Source organism: Pelophylax lessonae, assembly GCF_965119305.1.
Source record: "Pelophylax lessonae genome assembly, chromosome: 2".
NCBI lineage: Eukaryota > Metazoa > Chordata > Amphibia > Anura > Ranidae > Pelophylax > Pelophylax lessonae.
Window position 1 is genome coordinate 675,355,414 of NC_138769.1, and position 18,459 is coordinate 675,373,872.

General features: G+C 42.6%; 1 protein-coding gene across 3 annotated transcripts in view; it reads right to left on the minus strand.

Annotated features, from left to right (window-relative positions):
• CNTN5 (contactin 5) overlaps window positions 1–18,459 on the minus strand; it is a 2,223,160-nt gene that overhangs the window by 718,224 nt on the left and 1,486,477 nt on the right. For all 3 annotated transcript variants that reach the window (XM_082244684.1, XM_082244682.1, XM_082244683.1), the window contains one exon: window positions 9,231–9,458. In XM_082244684.1, coding sequence (XP_082100810.1) covers window positions 9,231–9,458 — 228 coding nt within the window. The remainder of the gene's footprint in view (window positions 1–9,230; window positions 9,459–18,459) is intronic.

Here is an 18,459-nt window from a genome sequence, read left to right on the forward strand (position 1 = left end):
TGCAGTACCGACCAGATTCAAACCTGCCTAGGAATTTTAAATATGATTGGTGAAGTAGAGAAAGAGAGAGAAGAATCCGTGACATGCACTCCTACTATCCTCATACTGACCCTGAGATCTGGTTTGTATGTGTCTTATTCCAGAGAACCCCAACTAAGATGGGCCTAGCATCAGATTTATTTTTTATGTTATGTGTATACATTCTAAGTAACATGTAAGTGTTGCACTGACATTACAGGTACCAAAGATCACAGTACACTCATAACAATACCTTCATCAGTTCTGCTCTCCAGATGGGTGGTATGTATTATCTTTCTTTGGGCACCATCAAGGCTTGGAGGCATGCTGACTAAGAAAGGACACATCTATATATATTTTATGTTCTGTGTGCACAAATCAGCCCCTGCTGCAGCTTCTTACCTTGTGACTGTTGCAATCTTAGCACTGGGGGAAGAAGAGGTTATGGGAATCCTCCCTCCTGTCTTCCGCAGACTGATTCGATCATCTCAGCTTCAATAAAATCACTTTTCTGGAGCTCAAGGATGGATTTTTAATGAAAAACCGAAATGTCTACTACATGGCAAACAGAAATTTCAGCTTATGAAAACTTTCCTGCGCTAGATATCATATGTGGCTCACTTCTTTCACGGAATTTCTCTTTAAATTCCACTTATTAAAATTTGCCCACCGTCAGCTATTACCCAGTCTTTCCACTCTCCCGGAGCTGTACGGCACCATGAGACCTTTTGGCTCTTACATTTCACTTACATGCCACAAAATAACAGCTACCTTTTATCAAACTAGTCATTTAGGGTAATTCTAATTTAATACATCGCGTAAAGTTTGATTACTCATAATGAGCAAGGCTGTCATGTTTTGGAAGGAACATTCCTATTCCCATCTTGAGCTGTCTGATCTCTAGACTCAAATCTGACAGCATGGTGAGGGCTGCCAGATCTGTCTCTCTTTTTTCAACTGCACCGCAGAATTTATAGTAAACTGGTTGGGGATATTAAATATTAACTTTGCAGTTATCCAGAGGAAAGGATAAAACTTTAGGATGGCTTAAAGATTGTCATAAAAGCTGTGTGTGTGTCTTGTATTAATAGATAAGAATGGGATTAAAAAAAAAAAAAAAAAATCAAACATCCATACTCACCTCCATGCTGCAGCATCTGTGTGATGGTGCTGCTGTCCCACGTTTGCTCTAAGACCTGGTAGAGAGCTTGGTTCTAGGTCTGCTCAGAGCGGAGAGCAGTGACTGTCAATCACCACTCTCTGCTCTGTTCCTCCAGTGCTCACTGGAGTGTCAGGCAATAGAAGGGGCAGGCACAGCTGGCTTTTTCTCTCTGCCGCACCGCACACTAGAAGATGCAGTCAGCTGGCAATCAGGTGTCAGGATGGATCCTGACAATGTTGTCGGGATCCTTCCAGAGTCTGGCATGGCTCTGCCCCATCAGCTGTTAGTAGCCAATAGTCAAAAGTAATAATAGACAAAAGTAATTGTGCTTTTGTGACCCGCAAGAAAAGTATGGTCAAATATAGTAAAAAAAAACGATGGTCATACATCTCGTTAAAATAATCAATAATTAACAATAATAATAATGATAAATAAATATATACAGTATCTCACAAAAGTGAGTGCACCCTCACATTTTTGTAAGCATTTTATTATATCTTTTCATGTGACAACACTGAAGAAATGACACTTTGCTACAATGTAAAGTAGTGAGTGTACAGCTTGTATAGCAGTGTAAATTTGCTGTCCCTTCAAAATAACTCAACACACAGCCATTAATGTCTAAACCACTGGCAACAAAAGTGAGTACACCCTTAAGTCAAAATGTCCAAATTGGGCCCAATTAGCCATTTTCCATCCCTGGTGTCATGTGACTCGTTAGTGTCCCCTTCTAAGAACACATTGGCACAGCAGGGGAGATCGGATTGTTAATACAGTGGCTCAAATCTGACCTGTTAGATTGGTGAATGATGTGTACCAGGCTTAACTGGTTAGCATTTCCTCCTGGCAAGGCTAAGGTTACAGGTTTGAATTTTATTACCGCACTACCTGCATGGAGTTTGTATGTTCTCCCTGTACCTATGTGATTTTCCTTTCACACACCAAAGGCATGCTAGTAGGCAGTGTCGGGACAAGGTCATCCAGCTCCCAGGGCAAGGATGACAAACTGCGCCCCCTTCCCTTAGGTTTAGGGTCAAGGCACCCCCCCCCCATCCCTGCAGTAAACCATTATGCCCAGGGCAACCGTCCCTCCTGCCCACCCCTTGTCCTGGCCCTGCTAGTACTTAAATCCACTCCTTTAAAAAAATAAACCTGGTATGTGTACATGTGAATTAGGGATCTTACTGTAAATTGTAAGCTCCTTGAGGGCAGGGACTAGTGCACAATATATGTGTAAAGTGCTGTGTAAATTGTTAGTGCTATATAAGAATCTGTAACAAATATTAACTGTATGTTTGGCCAAACCTTTCTCTTCATGAATAGGGTCAGAACTCATTTTTACTGCTATCTGGAGCTCCGTTAGAAAGATTTATCCTCATTTCCTGTACTGGTGTTTTAATGAGACAAAAAGTGTATCCAACAGCAACACATTCAGAAATAACAGTTATTTACTATGGTAGGGAAGACTAGAACCCCCATCAGATATATATTTGTCTTTTCATCTGTTGTCCAGCAGGCTTTCTTCACTTCCCAAAAAACATATTTCGGAAGGCGATGGGAATTTACAAACTTGTTTTTGCAATCAGATGAAGGAAAATATCAAACAAGCTCAATAGCTTTGGCTTTGAGCAGATCTTCCTACAATGGGTATCCAATTGTCGTTCAAACCATAAAAACACAGCAAGGAGCGCCAGCCCAAAAGATTGATAAAAGAATCCAAGTCCTTTACACCAGAGCTCAACACAGGATAAATACTGCATGGACTCAAAGAAAAGAGACAACCCAGATCTATATAAAGACTGGAATTGAACTCTCCTTGTGGAATAATAATGTAAAAGCTGCTACAGAGTTAAAATTGATTCTATTGTCTATGTAGAAAACTACAGGAGGGGGCGGAGGCAAGAGCAGTCGCCCTGCACAAGGACAATGAAGAGCGATAACACCGCTCAGGCTAGTCAAAGTCCATGATTCAAGGTGGGTGCTGAACCTCGGCTCGTCACCAGGAGAAGCAAAAAGAAGAAAATGGTTGCATACCAATATGAACAAGCACGTAGCAGTCATGTGAAACGCACCTACTGTCCTACTCTGCTGTACCTTGTACCACTTATGTGAATAAAGGAACTTTTCTTCATTGGATTCCGTGGTAGTGTGCGACCATTTTCTTCTTTTATGCCCTGCACAAGGATAGAGAGCAGCAGTGACTGCTCTTTATTACAGGTTAACACAAACCATTGGATGGCGCCAAACCAATGTATGGAAAAAGCAGGAGGTTTTGCCCAATAGCCCAATATGGTCTTAAATTTAAAAAAAAAAGAATGATCCATGACTATAAATTAGCCAAGTTTTTTTACCATCCCACACCTACCAGCAAGTTTAAATGAGGTCTAACTTTTGCTTCTAAAAATCGCTAATGTCATGCCAGCAACTAACAGCGTGCTGTAGCTAGCAATGGAATCGCTATAGTCACTGGAGATTTATTGCAGCTAAAGGTCAAACATGTGCTACACCAAATGATACCATTCGCTGCTACAAATCACGCTTCTTTAGCAATTTGTAGCTAAACTATAGAAGTGGATGTAGAGGGCCTCTCACTGGTGAGTTGGTTGCTGACATGAAATTCTGCACAAGCTCAAACACCGAGCGAATGAGCTACAAATGAATTCCATGGAAAATAACTATGATTTCCTTGGCACGGATGCTTAAAAAAAAGAAAAAAAAATACAAAATCACCTGTGTGACTGATGTGACCCTAAAGTAAATGGAGAAATTGTCCAGACTGGAGGAGGACAGGTGATCTAGGGACTATCCAAGGAGCTTGTCCCCACTTGTGGCACATACTAATTTGAAAAAATTTCTCCACGTTTTCTCCATGTTTGCATGCGTTTTTTTTTTCCAACATGTCACTGCTCTTAGGGTGGAAAGTTAGATGGTTGCCCCAGGTTGCCACTTCCATCTGTACTGTGCTAAAAAATAGCATTATCATTGTTGCAAGAGGAGGTCCAGGAACAGAAATGCCCCAAAACCACATTTGCTGCCAGTGGAGACAAGCCTTAATACTCGGTTTACACTGCTACCACCCAAAGTCATGCGACTTCCAAGGCAACTTTGCATTGTGACTTGATGCAACTTTATGACTTCATGCAAATTTCATGCGACTTTGATGTTTTGCAGCTTTCACTTTGACCAATTATAACAATAAAGAGTGTGAAACATATCATTGAATTTACATTTTTTGGATCATTATGTGGCCGAAAAGCTCCCCCAATCCTCATGGTAGAGTCTTGCTACCTCTAACCATGCTTAGTCTCACTTGCCTTGGTCTTTATAGGTCAGGTCCCTTGTATCAAAAATTGCAGGACGCTCATGTACAAGTCGGATGAATTGTTCATTGTCGAGAGCATCCCTCAACTCTTGGAAGCCATCTTTCCTGTACTGTGAACACAGCTGTACAATGTTCTTGCTGGGTGTACAATGTGCTTTGGGAGGTAGCAAAGCTTGGGAGGAGATTTTGAGCTGCAGGGGTGGGCTGAGCCACAGGTATACAGCAGAAAATGGAATAGAAGTGGAGTATAGGGTTAAAAAAACCCTCTGAAGTTGCAGCCAAAGTTGCAAAAATAAGACAAAGAAATAACTTCCTTGTGACTTTCGTAATTTTAACATTGCAGTTTATAACATTCATGTCACAAGGAAGACACAGAAAAGTAGTGCAAGAACTTGAGTCGCAGCAATTAAAATGGTACCCATGTGTTATGACTTATTATGCAACTTTCTGTGTCGCATGTCACAGGAAGTCGCATGAGATGTCACAGAACCAGGGCTAACAGTAGGCTCTAAACAGCAATACCACCCTAGATAAAAGAACATTGTTTCAGGTATTTTGGCATGTAACATATATGTAGCTGTTTGTTAATCATATGCCTCTAGACATTGCCCACTCATCCCTGTTCTAGATGCTCCTTGAAAAGTGTAGAAGCAATCTGCTTGGCTCCAGTGGTAATAAATGAGGTAACCATATTTATTGATAAGCCTTGGCGACATGGAACAAGACATTGTGCTCTTGTAACTGGCTATAATGAAATTCATATTGTTATTCATAGCTTGCAGTTAATCACATTATGCATGTGCACATTTGTTACAGCTCTTAAGGAGTAATTTAACTGTGCATTTTAATAATGTTTAGCAGGTAAACATCAACATCTCACAGATGCTGGGAAGGGCCCTTTATTTAAATAGTAATCACATTTAAGAGGCTGATTTGCATTGATGCGATTTAACTTTTAGTCTTATCGGCGCTTTCATGAACCTCTCTGCTATTTCTTGGGTTTTAGAAGAGTTGCATACTGGAGGAAATAGTTCACAGACAAGCACTTCCCACTGTCATTTAACACCCTTCAAAGTACAAAACCAAATGCAGAGGCTGATGTAATTTAAGCCATGGAGTACATAGATGATAGGTGTGCCATATGCCCAGATCTAGAGTCATTCTATTAAGGATGGGGGCATGTTACATAAATGAAGGGGAAATCTGTCTCCTGATTTGCTAGGTGAATATAGCTATATCAGCTGATTTGGTTTGTGCCATTCAATCCCCTAGAACAGTGGTCTCCAAACGGTGGCCCAGGGGCCAGATGTGGCCCTTTGCTTACCTTTATCAGGCCCTTGAGACACTATTTCTCCCACTGATACAAGGCACTATTCCTGCTATGCCAACAATGAGGCATAATTTCTGTCACTGATACCAACAATATGGTACTATTCCTACCACTGACACCAACAATTGGACACTATTCTTCCCACTGACACCAACTGCAGGGCCCTATTCTTCCCAGTGACACCAATGATAGGACACTATTCCTTCCTCTGATACAAACAATGGGGCACTATTCCCTCCTCTGATACCAACGATGGGGAACTATTCTTCTCACTGACACCAATGATGGGGCACTATTCCTTCCCCTGATACCAACAATGGGGCACCATTCTTCTCATTAACACCAATGAGGGGGTCACTATTCCTTCCCCTGATACCAACAATGGGGCACTATTCTTCCCATTAACACCAATGAGGGGTCACTATTCCTTTCTCGGATACCAACAATGGGGCACTATTCTTCCCATTACCACCAATGAGGGGTCACTATTCCTTCCCCTGATACCAACAATGGGACACTATTCCTCCCACTAATACTAACGATGGAGCATTCTTTACTGCCATTGATGCCAGGGCATTTTCTACTCCCACTGGCTACAGTCCGTCCCCTCAAAGTCTGAATGACAGTAAACTGGCCCTTTATTCAAAAAGTTTGGAGACCCCAGCCCTAGAAGTCTGCTGGTACATGAAACTGGATGTTTATATCAGCGACTTATGGCTTTTTGTTGGGCAATGGTTTGGTGAAAGCCTCTGCACAGAAAATCAGCTGATAGTATAATTACTATATGACAAGTGTTTTACTGGGTAAAATTGGAACTTATTACAAATGTTATCAATAGAAAAGGTATCTCAAGGTTGATAATTGCTACCTGGAAATGTGTTAACCTTTGCTGATAGAGAGTTGTGAATTGGACAGTAAATCATTACTCATCTCTAGCATGTGTAGCTATCATTATTAGGGAGGCATAATATCTATTGTGAATTTCACTTTTTAACAACCAATGGCAGTATAGGGGTACCCACTGGGTTCTGTGTGCTGAGATCCCTTTAAGGACCGATATGTTAATTCAGTATGGAAGTGCATAAACTAGTTGGTTTGCTCAATAAGGTGGTACAAGAAGAAAATCAAAGCCCATACCGAACTTTAATTAACCAAACAAATTCAGAATCTATTCTCTATGTGAATGGCAGCCCTAAAGTTGATTCTATTGGTCTGGCAGCATTAAGGCCACTTGTATCAACTCATAGCAGCCCTTAAGATTCTACTTTAGTGCTGGCAGACCAGTAGAATTCAGATTCCCAGCGGTTGGTATAAGTTAAAGTGCTTTTCTTCTTGTACTGTTTTGTTGAAGAAAGCAACTAGTTGGTTATTTAATAAGCCCAAGGATGAATTCGGGAACCTGTAATGTCATGTACCATGTGCAGAAAGTGCCATAACTGGTGACCACATGTGACTATATTGCTTGACTCCTAAAGATAGATCATAGTCAAGAAAATGTTTTAGGGCATTGAACTTGGGGTTGCAAAGCAAAGCCCAAGTGGTTAAAATGAACTATAGCCAACTAAGATCTTTCTGCTCCTTGCCCCTTCCTGCCCTGCTACTGTGTCCACCCTGCTCACGTACAAATTCCCAAATAAACTGTTGATTTGGGATACCACAATTGCTTGTCAAAAAGTCTAAGTACTGGTCATGTGATCTCTGCTTTAGGTAAGTCTTATACACTCAGTGGCCCTGGGCGGAATACTGATCCTTTCCTTCAGCAGAAATCTTACTACCTAATGCTTGGGAAATGCTGTATAAACATATGGTAAGCACCATGGACAGCACATAACATACAGCTCCTTAACATTCATTTCTCTTAATGATGCGTCATGCAAAAAATCAATTTGGTTGCACTCAGAACAGTATCCTCAGCTCCATGTCAGACATTTGGAGCCCTCTTCTTTCCTAAGAGTACATCAAGGATGCTTCTGAGCTCACAAATAGTGATGCCTTCATTGTATTGTGGGATGGTGAAACTCCAGACCCCTTCTCTCCTAAGAGTGCATCAAGGATGCTTCTGAGTGCATAAATAGAGATGCTTGCATTGCATTGTGGGATGGTGGAACTCCAGACCTCTGACATGGGGCTGAGGCTATGGTACCATGTGTGTCCGATTTTGCTACTCTCTGGGTGTATGGTTTCAGGGGATTATGCTAGATATATATATATATATATATATATATATATATATATATTTAGATATATTTTGTGTACCAGGTTCATTTTAACCACACTCCATAAACTTCACCCATATTTGGGCACAGCTACCTCTTATAGGGGTACATAATGTGTTCCCTAGATTAGTTCCTAAATTGAACCTGTGCCCAGGAAACAAACACTCAAGTATTTACATATCATTACATCCAGAGGCGTAACTAGAACCTTCAGGGCCCTGATGCAAGAAACCATGAAGGGCCCCCCAGACCCCTGGCCGGGGGCCCTTACCTTCAAGCCCAGGGCTCTTCCCACTAATCCTGGGGCTCTTTACACTCGTTGCATGGCCTTTTATTACGGTCCCGCAGCAGGATTCTTTCACAAGTTCTGCAGTGGGCCCCCTTCCTGCAATCTTGTGGGCCCCCTTCCTGCAATCTTGGGGCCTCCCCACAGTGGTGCAATGCCAGGGTCCGGTCGCAAGTGTGACCTTTGCGATCCTTGAAGTTCACCCACTGGTTTGCTACCGGGCCCCCTGGAGCATGGGGCCCGGTAGCGATTGCAACCCCTGCAACCCCTGTAGTTACGCCCCTGATTACATCTAAAGGCTCCCGTGTGATAGTCTAAAGAGGCTCCAAATCCTGATACTTTTGGATGCATAAGCTTTAAAAAATTAAAAAATTTAAAAAATAAACATATTTTACCTTCTTTTACAATTCTTTTGATTGTTTCAAATCAGGGACAGTCCCTTAAAATCAAGGATAGTTGGGGCTATGCTGCTGAGTAGCTGCTGAGAGGGAGAGCATAGGAGCTGAGCTGCTGAGAGAGCTTGAATAACTTCAGTGCGTCTGCAGTGACTTTTGAGAATGGATTGCTGCACAGTTCTTGAAGCTATAGTGGTTAGTGAGGGCTTTTTCAAACTCAGTTACTGCTTGTTAAGATTAATGCACTTGCTTGAATTTCCATAGCCTGTCCATAGGCATAAAATGGTACCAAAGGCAGCCAGAATCTTAACAGACCATAACAACACCCTTATTATTATTATTATTATTATTATTATTATTATTTCAGGTACTTATAGAGTGCTGACAATTTACACAGCACTTAATTGGTTGCCACTGTTGTAAATCTTTGTTGGTTTAAATTAAATTAGCTCTAAAGTGCTGAGATAGAAAAAAACAATCTTTACAATAGGAGTAACTTACCATCATCTTGCCTGAAGCCATCTAACATTTGATAGAGGTTTGTGGGTAAGTTGTAATGTTTGGGTCTTTCCCTCGCAGATTGCAGCGGTTGACCAATAGACTCCAATGCAGAACTGCTGTACCTCAGTCGGCTCTTGGAGTTAAACAGTGATGATGAGGTACTCGCTGATTTCCTTCTTAGTATTGCAGCATAAGATGTTTGCTGCCCTGGAACAGCTTGAACAAGTTCTGGAAGACAAAGTGCAAAAAAGACATTAACCTAAATTTTATGCATATATTGCAAACATACTATTGACATTTTGCATTTTCCAATGGCTCCATTATAGAACGATCTCCAAACCAGTTACAGGACCTGCCAACCTGATACACCCGTTGTTAAAGCGTAACTCCACTTTTGTTGAGAAAAAAACATTCCCCTCTGGGTTATCTCTGTACATTTCAGGAATTTTGACAAACGTTGTTGCAGATTCCTACGTTTTGTTATTCTGAATAAATCATTGTTTGTTCCTCTGTGCCAAGTGGGTCAAATTGGAGTGGTTTCATAATTATCTGTCAGCTGCATCCCTTTAGATGTTTTCCTATTGGGAGTAATTCACCAAAAATTACATTTTTGTTGCAGGGAATGTCAGAAATCTGACTTGTATCTTAGGCAGACTTCTGGGAAAATTAGTGAGCCAATCACACAAGCAGGAAATTATGTTTCTGGGGTGTGGTCAGTATACATTCTGTGTACCGATCACCTCCAGGTAGCCATATTGCATTGCATTTTCAGAAAATTTAAAAAGAAAAAGTAATTTTTAATAACATTCAATTACAATATAATTTGTGTCCCAATTGTATACACTATATTGTTTTTTCTTTATTTTCTGATTTTTTTCCCCACAAAAGTGGAGTTACCCTTTAAGTCCCACTCTTTATGATGCAGTCTCTGTACTAAGAGAGTCAAATCCCCCCATAATAGGAGCAGCAGAAGGGTGGAGTTGGATTTTCAGTTGCTGCCATCTCACTGCCAGAGGAAGTAATAAGCAATTCTACCTAATGTTTAGTATTCCAAAATGAAACATCAGCTGTTAGTGGATAGGCCAAGTATGCACAAAACTGTCCCATGCACCAAACTGAGATCTCACAAGCCATCTGCTTTCCAAATTATCGCCTGTAAACTACACAACCTCTCACCCTTTTGCAACGGAGATGAGGAGAGGGTGAGGTGTTTGTATTTAAATCATGAGAGCAGCTTGCAGTCACAACACTACACACATGGCTGGCCCAGGACATGCTGTCTGGGTCCAAGAATGAAATGCTGCCCCCCATCCCCCTGAAAAAAAAAAAAAGTCACGCCCACCAAATGGCTCCCACGTCCATTATTTGATATAAATCTAGAAAATATTATGATACTGTTATCTTCTTTTATGACTCACCACTGGACCAGTCCACCAAACAGCCACTGTCTGTCCTCAGTCCTCCTGTCACTCCTGTGTTTGCCACTCCCACCGCCCTAGAAGGTCCGGCCTGCTTTGTGTGAGATGGAGTGCGCTGATGTCTGAGGTCAATGTGCACACCACGATTACGCGAGGGACGTTCCCCAGGGGAGACACTCTGCATCCTCATACTCATCAGTTTGCACTACGGGCAGCAATATGAAATAGGGAAATGCCACCCATAACGTGCCAAAAACTGATGACACACAAAACTGCTGAAAAAAACCTTGGGTGTCAGTTTGCCGCCCCTCTCCAAGTGCTGCCTGGGTCCAATGGACCCAGCAGGATCCATAGTAGGGCCAGCCCTGACTACACAACAGTGAATATTGTCACCCTAGGACAGGAAGAAAAATCCCTAATGCAGCCACTTCATCTAAGGACTGGTAAGCAGACATGGGAGTAAGTCACACATATGCAAGTCACAAGCAAGTCTCAAGTCTTAACCTTCAAGTCTCAAGCAAGTCCCAAGTTACTGTGGCGAAAAGCAAGCAAGTCAAGTCGAGTCCCTGCTAGAAGTCAAGCAAGTCAAGTCATTTATTTTGGTCAAGTCACAAATCAAGTCAAAATACTGATCTACCCCAATTTTCACATTTAAATCAGTTAAAAGTCAGTGATCAGGAAAGGTTGTGTTTTATTTTCAACATTAACAAAACTGCTTAGTGCTTTTTTCTTGGCATATTAATGAAACACTTTGAATGCCCAAACAGCTCAAATTCCTTCTGCCGGTCATGTTTCAACACCACAGTCACTAAAAACATGTTAAGTATTTCCATTGTTAAACAGCCAGTGTCCTAAAAATCAGAAAACACTGAGGGGTTTTAAGTGACTGTGGTGTCAGAAACATAACAGGCACATTCATTTTGCTTTAACACATCTTGAGAAAATGCAAATATTTAATAACCTAAAAAAGTAAAGTCATTTCGAGTCATATGTCTCAAGTCAACATCAAGTCTCAAGTCATGAATACCAAGTCAAAGTCAAGTCGAGTCTTTTATTAATTTTAGTCAAGCAAGTCTCAAGTCCTCAAACTGGCGACTTAAGTCTGACTTAAGTCAAGTCATGTGACTCAAGTCCCCTACCTCTGCTGGTAAGCTACAATATATTACTTTTCAATTTTTGAGTTTAGATAAACTTTAAATAGCAAAAACATTATAGTATTTAGCAATTGTCCAAACATTCCACACACACACAAAATCCCTAACTATGCTAAATTATACTAAGAGTACAGTGACTTTAGTAAATCCTAACATAACAAAACCTTAAGGTAATTTCAGAAAACACATTCTCTAATGAAGACAAATGTTGTTTATACGACCTGCAAGGCTTTAACAGGCACATGCATGTAGAAAAATTAAAAGAAACAAGGTACCGTCGTATACACTAGATTAGCTAATTAGCTTAATTCCTGCCCTGTGATCCTCACAAAATGAGAACATTCACAGGTTATATGTAGAGGTCTGAACAACACTGCCATTCTAAAGTACAGAAAAAGTTTTAATTAGACTTGATACCTTCTTTAAAGCAGATGTGAAGGCAAATTTAAAATATCAAGCCCATTGGAAGGGCATCCTTGAGAACAGATACACTGACATGTTACTGCATTGGTCATCTTATCTCCATCTGTCACTTTAATTCTAAGCAGGTAAAAGCTAATTTCACTTCTGCAAATTAAATATTACAGCCCATGATTCTACCTACTAGTAAGGCCTCATGCACACAGGGCATTTTTACAGCTGCTTTTAGGAGCGTCATCAATTTTTTTCTGTAGCTTAAAAACGCCACTCCATGTTATTCTATAGGCTCATGCACACACAGGCTTTTAGGAGCTGTAAGTGGCATAGGCGTTTTTAAGCTGTAAAAAAAATCCCGGGGCCAGTGTATTCTGGAGCAGCAGCCTTAGGCTGTAAAAACGTCTGATGCTGCTAAAGGCTGCATACAGCGTTAGGCCATGTCAGACTTTTTTAAGCTGTAGTAGTTGGATTTGAGGTTGGAAAATAGAAGAGGGCAGAGAAAGGCTGCTAAACACTAATGCTACTAAACGTGGCTAAAGCGTGAATTAACGCCAATCAGGGGAGGACTGGGCCAGGGGGCAGGGGGGCCATTGCCCCCTGGGCCACTCTGATGCCATGTAAAAAGGCTGCACCCTTTCTGCCACAGACATGCCTAAATTATTCCTGGTGAAGAGAAGTAAAAAGTCCCCGCTGCTGACCTACTGAGTGAAGGATAAAGACAAGGACAGAGCGCAGCCCCCCCCCAGCAAAGATGGTGTAAACTCTGTCTGAGCAGAGGCCAGTTCCATGCCCCACTGGAGACTCTCCCCCGGCCAGCCCCAACTGAGCTGTCCCAGCTCCCCCCCAACTGGAAACCTGGATTTGGCCCGGTGGTTAGAGAGTACTTGGTGCAGAGCTTCAGCTTGGAATGAGGGTCAGAAGGAGGCCAGGAAGAGGGAGAGTGGGAGGGGGGCCGAGTCGCTACACCATGGACCTCTGGATTGTACTTGCCCCCTGGGCTGAAAGCTGCCAGTCAGCCCCTGACGCCAATACAAAATGCTTCTAAAAGCACTTTTTACAGCTGCTTTTTCCTGGCTTTGCAGCTTGTTTTTTCAAACTCCTTGTGTGCATGAGGCCTAATGGTTGACTTGTGCACATACTGTAGATTGGCTGGGCAGGGTCACGTCAGTCCATAGTCCTACCACAGGAGAACCCATGCATCGCAAGCAGGGCAGTGAGCATTGTCACCATACTAATATGTCTTAAAATAATGTATTTCTCCCCCAAGAATGTACCTTTGCGTTGAAAAATTAATATATAAACATCAAACCTTCTAAAATGAAACATGGATATCTGCATTTGCATTTATTATAAGAACTGGAGCAAAGCCATTCTTTATATGCCAAACAGAGTGAACTCCATAGTCTTTTACAGTCCTTATAGTCCATGCAAAGCCTGATTGCCAGCAAATTAGATGTACAATGATCATTTTTGCTCAATAATTTGCTAATGTACAGGGTTAGAACCTGTCAGAATTATATTGCTGGTGTTCCCTATTAAGAAAACACATTCGCAGGTGTGAAGAACCCAGGGAGGTCCTATGAATGTGGTAATGCTTCCTCCTTGGCCAGCCAGCAGGCTGGGGTCAGGATGGCGAGAAAGAAAGTGTATGTAGATCTACAAAGTTTTTTCAGCTTTGGATAGCGTAAGGAAGGATTGAAATCCCTTACTACTTGTATTTATATTTTAATTCTATTTCTAATTGTCTCGTTTTTATTTTTTGTCTGTCTCGCTTGTGTATTTAAATGAGGGTAGGTGCCGGTGCGAAGAGCTAGACACAAGTCATCATGTAGAAAATGGAAATTCTTTAGTTGGACCTGAAACAGCCTTGGTTCAGCCCAAAGAAGGAGTCTTTCCAATCAAGGGTTTCATCAGGCTTGGGGTGATCGATGTGTACTAGAACCAGAAGAAGCACCATAAACACATGATGAGAGTCTGAATATGTAGTTTATTAATCCACAAATTGAAAAAGTATAATTAAAAGTTTGCCGGTGTTTTTTTTGGGGGGGAGGGGGGGCTAAGTAATTCTGTTTATTCAGGGCTTTAGCATCTATCACATTATCTACTGGACTCAGACAATGACAATCCCAGTGAGAGGGATTCTTATTACACAAGTTTCAGCATCACTCAGCCTTGCAGCAATGAAACTGCTCCTACAGTTGCTGGGATTTAAAAAAAGAAAAATTCTTTAAATTGGTGCATTAACCTCCTGCTAGGTTTATTTTTTTTTTGGTAAGGCAAATGTAGTTCTTGGCTCTCCTGTAATCAGCAGAGCAGAATTGATTGCTTTAGGCTTCTCTGGGTTCTTCAGACTGCTAGTCTGGCTGATGCTCCCCATGCCTGGTGCTTTCCAGAATATAGTGAGTGGAAGAGTCAGATAGGCAGCCTGAATATTTATGTAGCCCCAGCCAATCCCTGGAGAGGTGTGTCCAGTTGGTTTTTGAGGAGTGTATAAATAGTCTGGAGCCTGGGTTATTGTTCAGTAGGGGTTCCCAGCCAGCGAGGGTTTCCTGCTTTCCTGGCTCTCCTGCTGAAGGTCCAGCCTGCTCATCAGGAGCCATGCTGAGAAGGCCTGCTCAGCCACAAACCCTTTCAGGGACTAAGGCTTCATGTACACTTGCCTGTCATTTACTATGGCAAAACTCAAAACATGTCAAAATCGGTGCAAAATCGCACCGCAATTTTGCAGTTGTTTTGCCGCACTTTACGTTTTCCCACGGCCGAAGGTCAAAATGTTCCTATCCTGAATGCGATTCTCCCGCATTCAGGAGGGGGAGGTTGAGGGAGGATGAACCACACCTACTGTAAACGCACAAGCTCATAAACTCTGTTAAAAGCCTATGTGTAGATTGACACATAGGCTTTTACTGAGTTGAGTTTAGGAGCTTAGGAAAAAAAAAAAAGCCAAAAGCTCCTAAACTCAAGTATACATGAAGCCTAGAGATGGGTGCTACTGAAGACCTGCCTTGGTAGTTAGCAGGGGGGAGGGGGGGGGGTTGTTTGCTGGAATTAGAGAGTAAAAATGTGAACACTGACCCAAAGGGGGGAAGAATGACTGTTGCTTTTATCACCACTGCTCCACAAAGTATAAGGCTTGCCTTATGGCGCGCTTTGTGATGACTGAGTCCTTGGGACTCGGCCGATTACTGATCAGGGTAAAAAGTCAATCACAGCAGGCCCTTTACCACATAATCAGCTGTCAGCCAATGATTTTTTTGCCCTCACGCTGTCAGTGTGAAGTAAAGAAGAAATCTGTTACCCAACTTCTATTAGAGGGACATCAGTCCCCTTAGTGCCCACCAGTGCTGCTAATCTGTGCCTTCCAGTGCTGGTAATCAGTGCTCGCCAGTACATCTATTAGTGCCCCTCAGTACTGCTAATCAGCGCCCACTAGTGCCAACTATCAGTGCCCATTAGTGCTGCCAATCAGTGCCCATCACTGCCTCATCATCAGTGTCCCTTATCAGTGCTGCCTATCAGTGCCTATCAGTGCCCATCAGTGATACCTATCTGTGCCTATCAGTGCTGCCTCTTCATGTCGCCTATCAGTGCCCATCAGTGCCACCTATCAGTGCCCACAAATGCCCCCTATCAGTATGAATCAGTGCCACCCATCAGTGCAGCCTCATCAATGCCTCCTGATCAGTGCCCATCAGTGCCACCTATTAGTGCCCATCAGTGCCACCTCATCAGTGCAGCCTATTGGTGAAGATCAGTGCCCTTTAGTGCCACCTAATCAGTGCCCATCAGTAAAGGAGAAAAAAATTACCTGTTTCCAAAATTTTATAACACAATATAAAAAGCAATTTTTTTTTCTAAATTTTTGTTTTTAAAATAATAAAAAATAAAAAACCCAGCGGTGATCAAATACCACCAAAAGAAAGCTCTATTTGTGTAAAAAAAAAGCTAAGAATTTGACTGCAGAGTCACTAAATTCTGAGAGCACTAAAAGCTGAAAATGGGCCTGGTCAGGAAGGGGGAATAAGTGCCCGGTAAGCAAGTGGTTTAGGAAGAGTGTCCTTATTGTTTCAGTTAGTAATGTGGAGTATCCCACAGTTCCCTGAACCCATTCAAGTTAATACTACAATAAAGCTTTCAAAAAGGCAACTCTTACAGACTGTGTTTCCTGAATCAGTGTGAAGTTGCTTTTTGTGTGGCTGCTGCACTGGCGGGAATAGAACATGGTACATTAGGGGCGTATTCACACTAGAAACTGCATGTGAATCGGACAGGAATGCTGGGAGATTCCTGTGCAATTTACATTTCAGCTCATTCATTTTGAGAGGAGGGAACCCACAAATCCCTCCACAAAAGTACCAGTCAAAAAAAAAAAAAAAATTAATGTACAGAAATATTGGCCCATATCAGCCAATACCGATATGCATTGGCCAAAATATCAGTATTGGTATCGGCAACGGAAAACCGATATCGGTCGATCACTAATAGAAACCAGTGCACTGCAGGGAACATATAGGCCAGCGGCGCGGCGGTACTACAACAACAGAGGCTCTCGGCGCCGCCGCCGCTGCTGGCCTGGGAGAAACACTGGTAGCCTGGACTTGGGACAAGAGTGGGAAAAATTTTAAGGGGGGGGCTATTGGCCCGTTGCCCCCCCCCCCGGATCCGCCACTGACCCTAATTGCAGTAAAGAAAAAAAATTAGTTCACTCTCCTGAATACGTGGATCACAGAATTAAAGTAGAAGTCCATCCCAACACTAAAATCTCTAAATCTACAAATCCATGATCTAACACTAACCTATCTAGCCCAGTAAAGAAGAAATCACTATACATACCTTTTTTGAAGGTGTTCTGGTCCTCTCTCCAGCGGCGGAAGCTCTGCAGAGGACACAGCCGACAACGGCTGGGAAATGAATGGGAAGTGACATCACCCATAGAGTTACATAGTTACATAGTTAGTCAGATTAAATCCATCTGGCTCAACCAATAAAAAAAAAAAAAACAGTAATGAAAACCCAACCATACAATCCCATATACACAATCCTATGCCCACAGTTGATCCAGAGGAAGACGGAAAAACCCGAGCAAAACATGATCCAATTTTCTACAGCGGGGGAAAAAATCCTTCCTGATCCCTCGAGAGGCAATCGGATATTCCCTGGATCAACATTACTATAAATATTAGTACCCATTTATATTAAGTCCACCCAGGAAAGAATCCAGGCCTCTTTTAAAGCAATCTAGTGAGTGAGTCAGAACCCCCTCTGGAGGGAGTCTATTACACATTTTCACAGCTCTTACGGTGAAGAAACCTTTCCATATTTGGAGATGAAATCTGTTTTCCTCTAGGCATAAAGAGTGCCCCCTTGTCCTCTGTGTTGACCTTAAAGTTAATAACTCAATACCAAGTTCACTATATGGACCCCTTATGTATTTATACATGTTGATCACATCCCCCTTAATCTCCTCTTCTCAAGAGAAAATAAATTCAGTTCCTCTAATCTTTCCTCATAGCTGAGCTCCTCCATGCCTCCCATTGTCAGCTGTGTCTTCTGCACCCGCCTCCTTTCTCAGGTCTCCCATGAAGGTTCTCTGGTGGTTTGCCCGGATCCCTGGCTTCCACAGCACTCCTGTCATCTCAGCGGTCTCTGTTGGGAGTTGACTCTGCACTGGTGGCTCCACATGGAAATTGTGTAAGCGACTTTCATGAGTGCAAATGTATTGTATTTTTACATACACTGTTAAATAAATCCTGCTACACCATTGATGACTTTGCGCCTCTTTTTCCCCTTCTTCTGTTACTTATGTATTTAACCACTTTAGCCCCGCTCACTGTGCCTCTACTGCGGCACAGTGGCTCGTTCCCGTCCAGCGACGTAGACCTACGTCGCTGGACCCCTCCCCTTGTGGGCAGCGCGCGTGTGTCGCCGGAGGCTCGCTCCCACTGTATTCAGTCACAGCGGGAGTCGGGCCAGGGGAGGAGCGGCGGCGATCGCCGCCGCTCTTCCCCGATCGTCGGGGAATCGAGTCTGGAGATCCGCCCGCTTGTGTCTGTCCTAAGTGACAGATAGGGTCAGATTGCGGGGTTCAGCATAGCTGAACCTGCGATCTGTCCCTGTGTCACACAGTCCCCTCCCCCCACACACGTCAGTAAGCACCAGGCATACATTAACCCCTCCCTCTCCAATAAAATTAACCCCTTCCCTGCCAGTGTCATTTTTACAGTAACAGTGCATATGTAT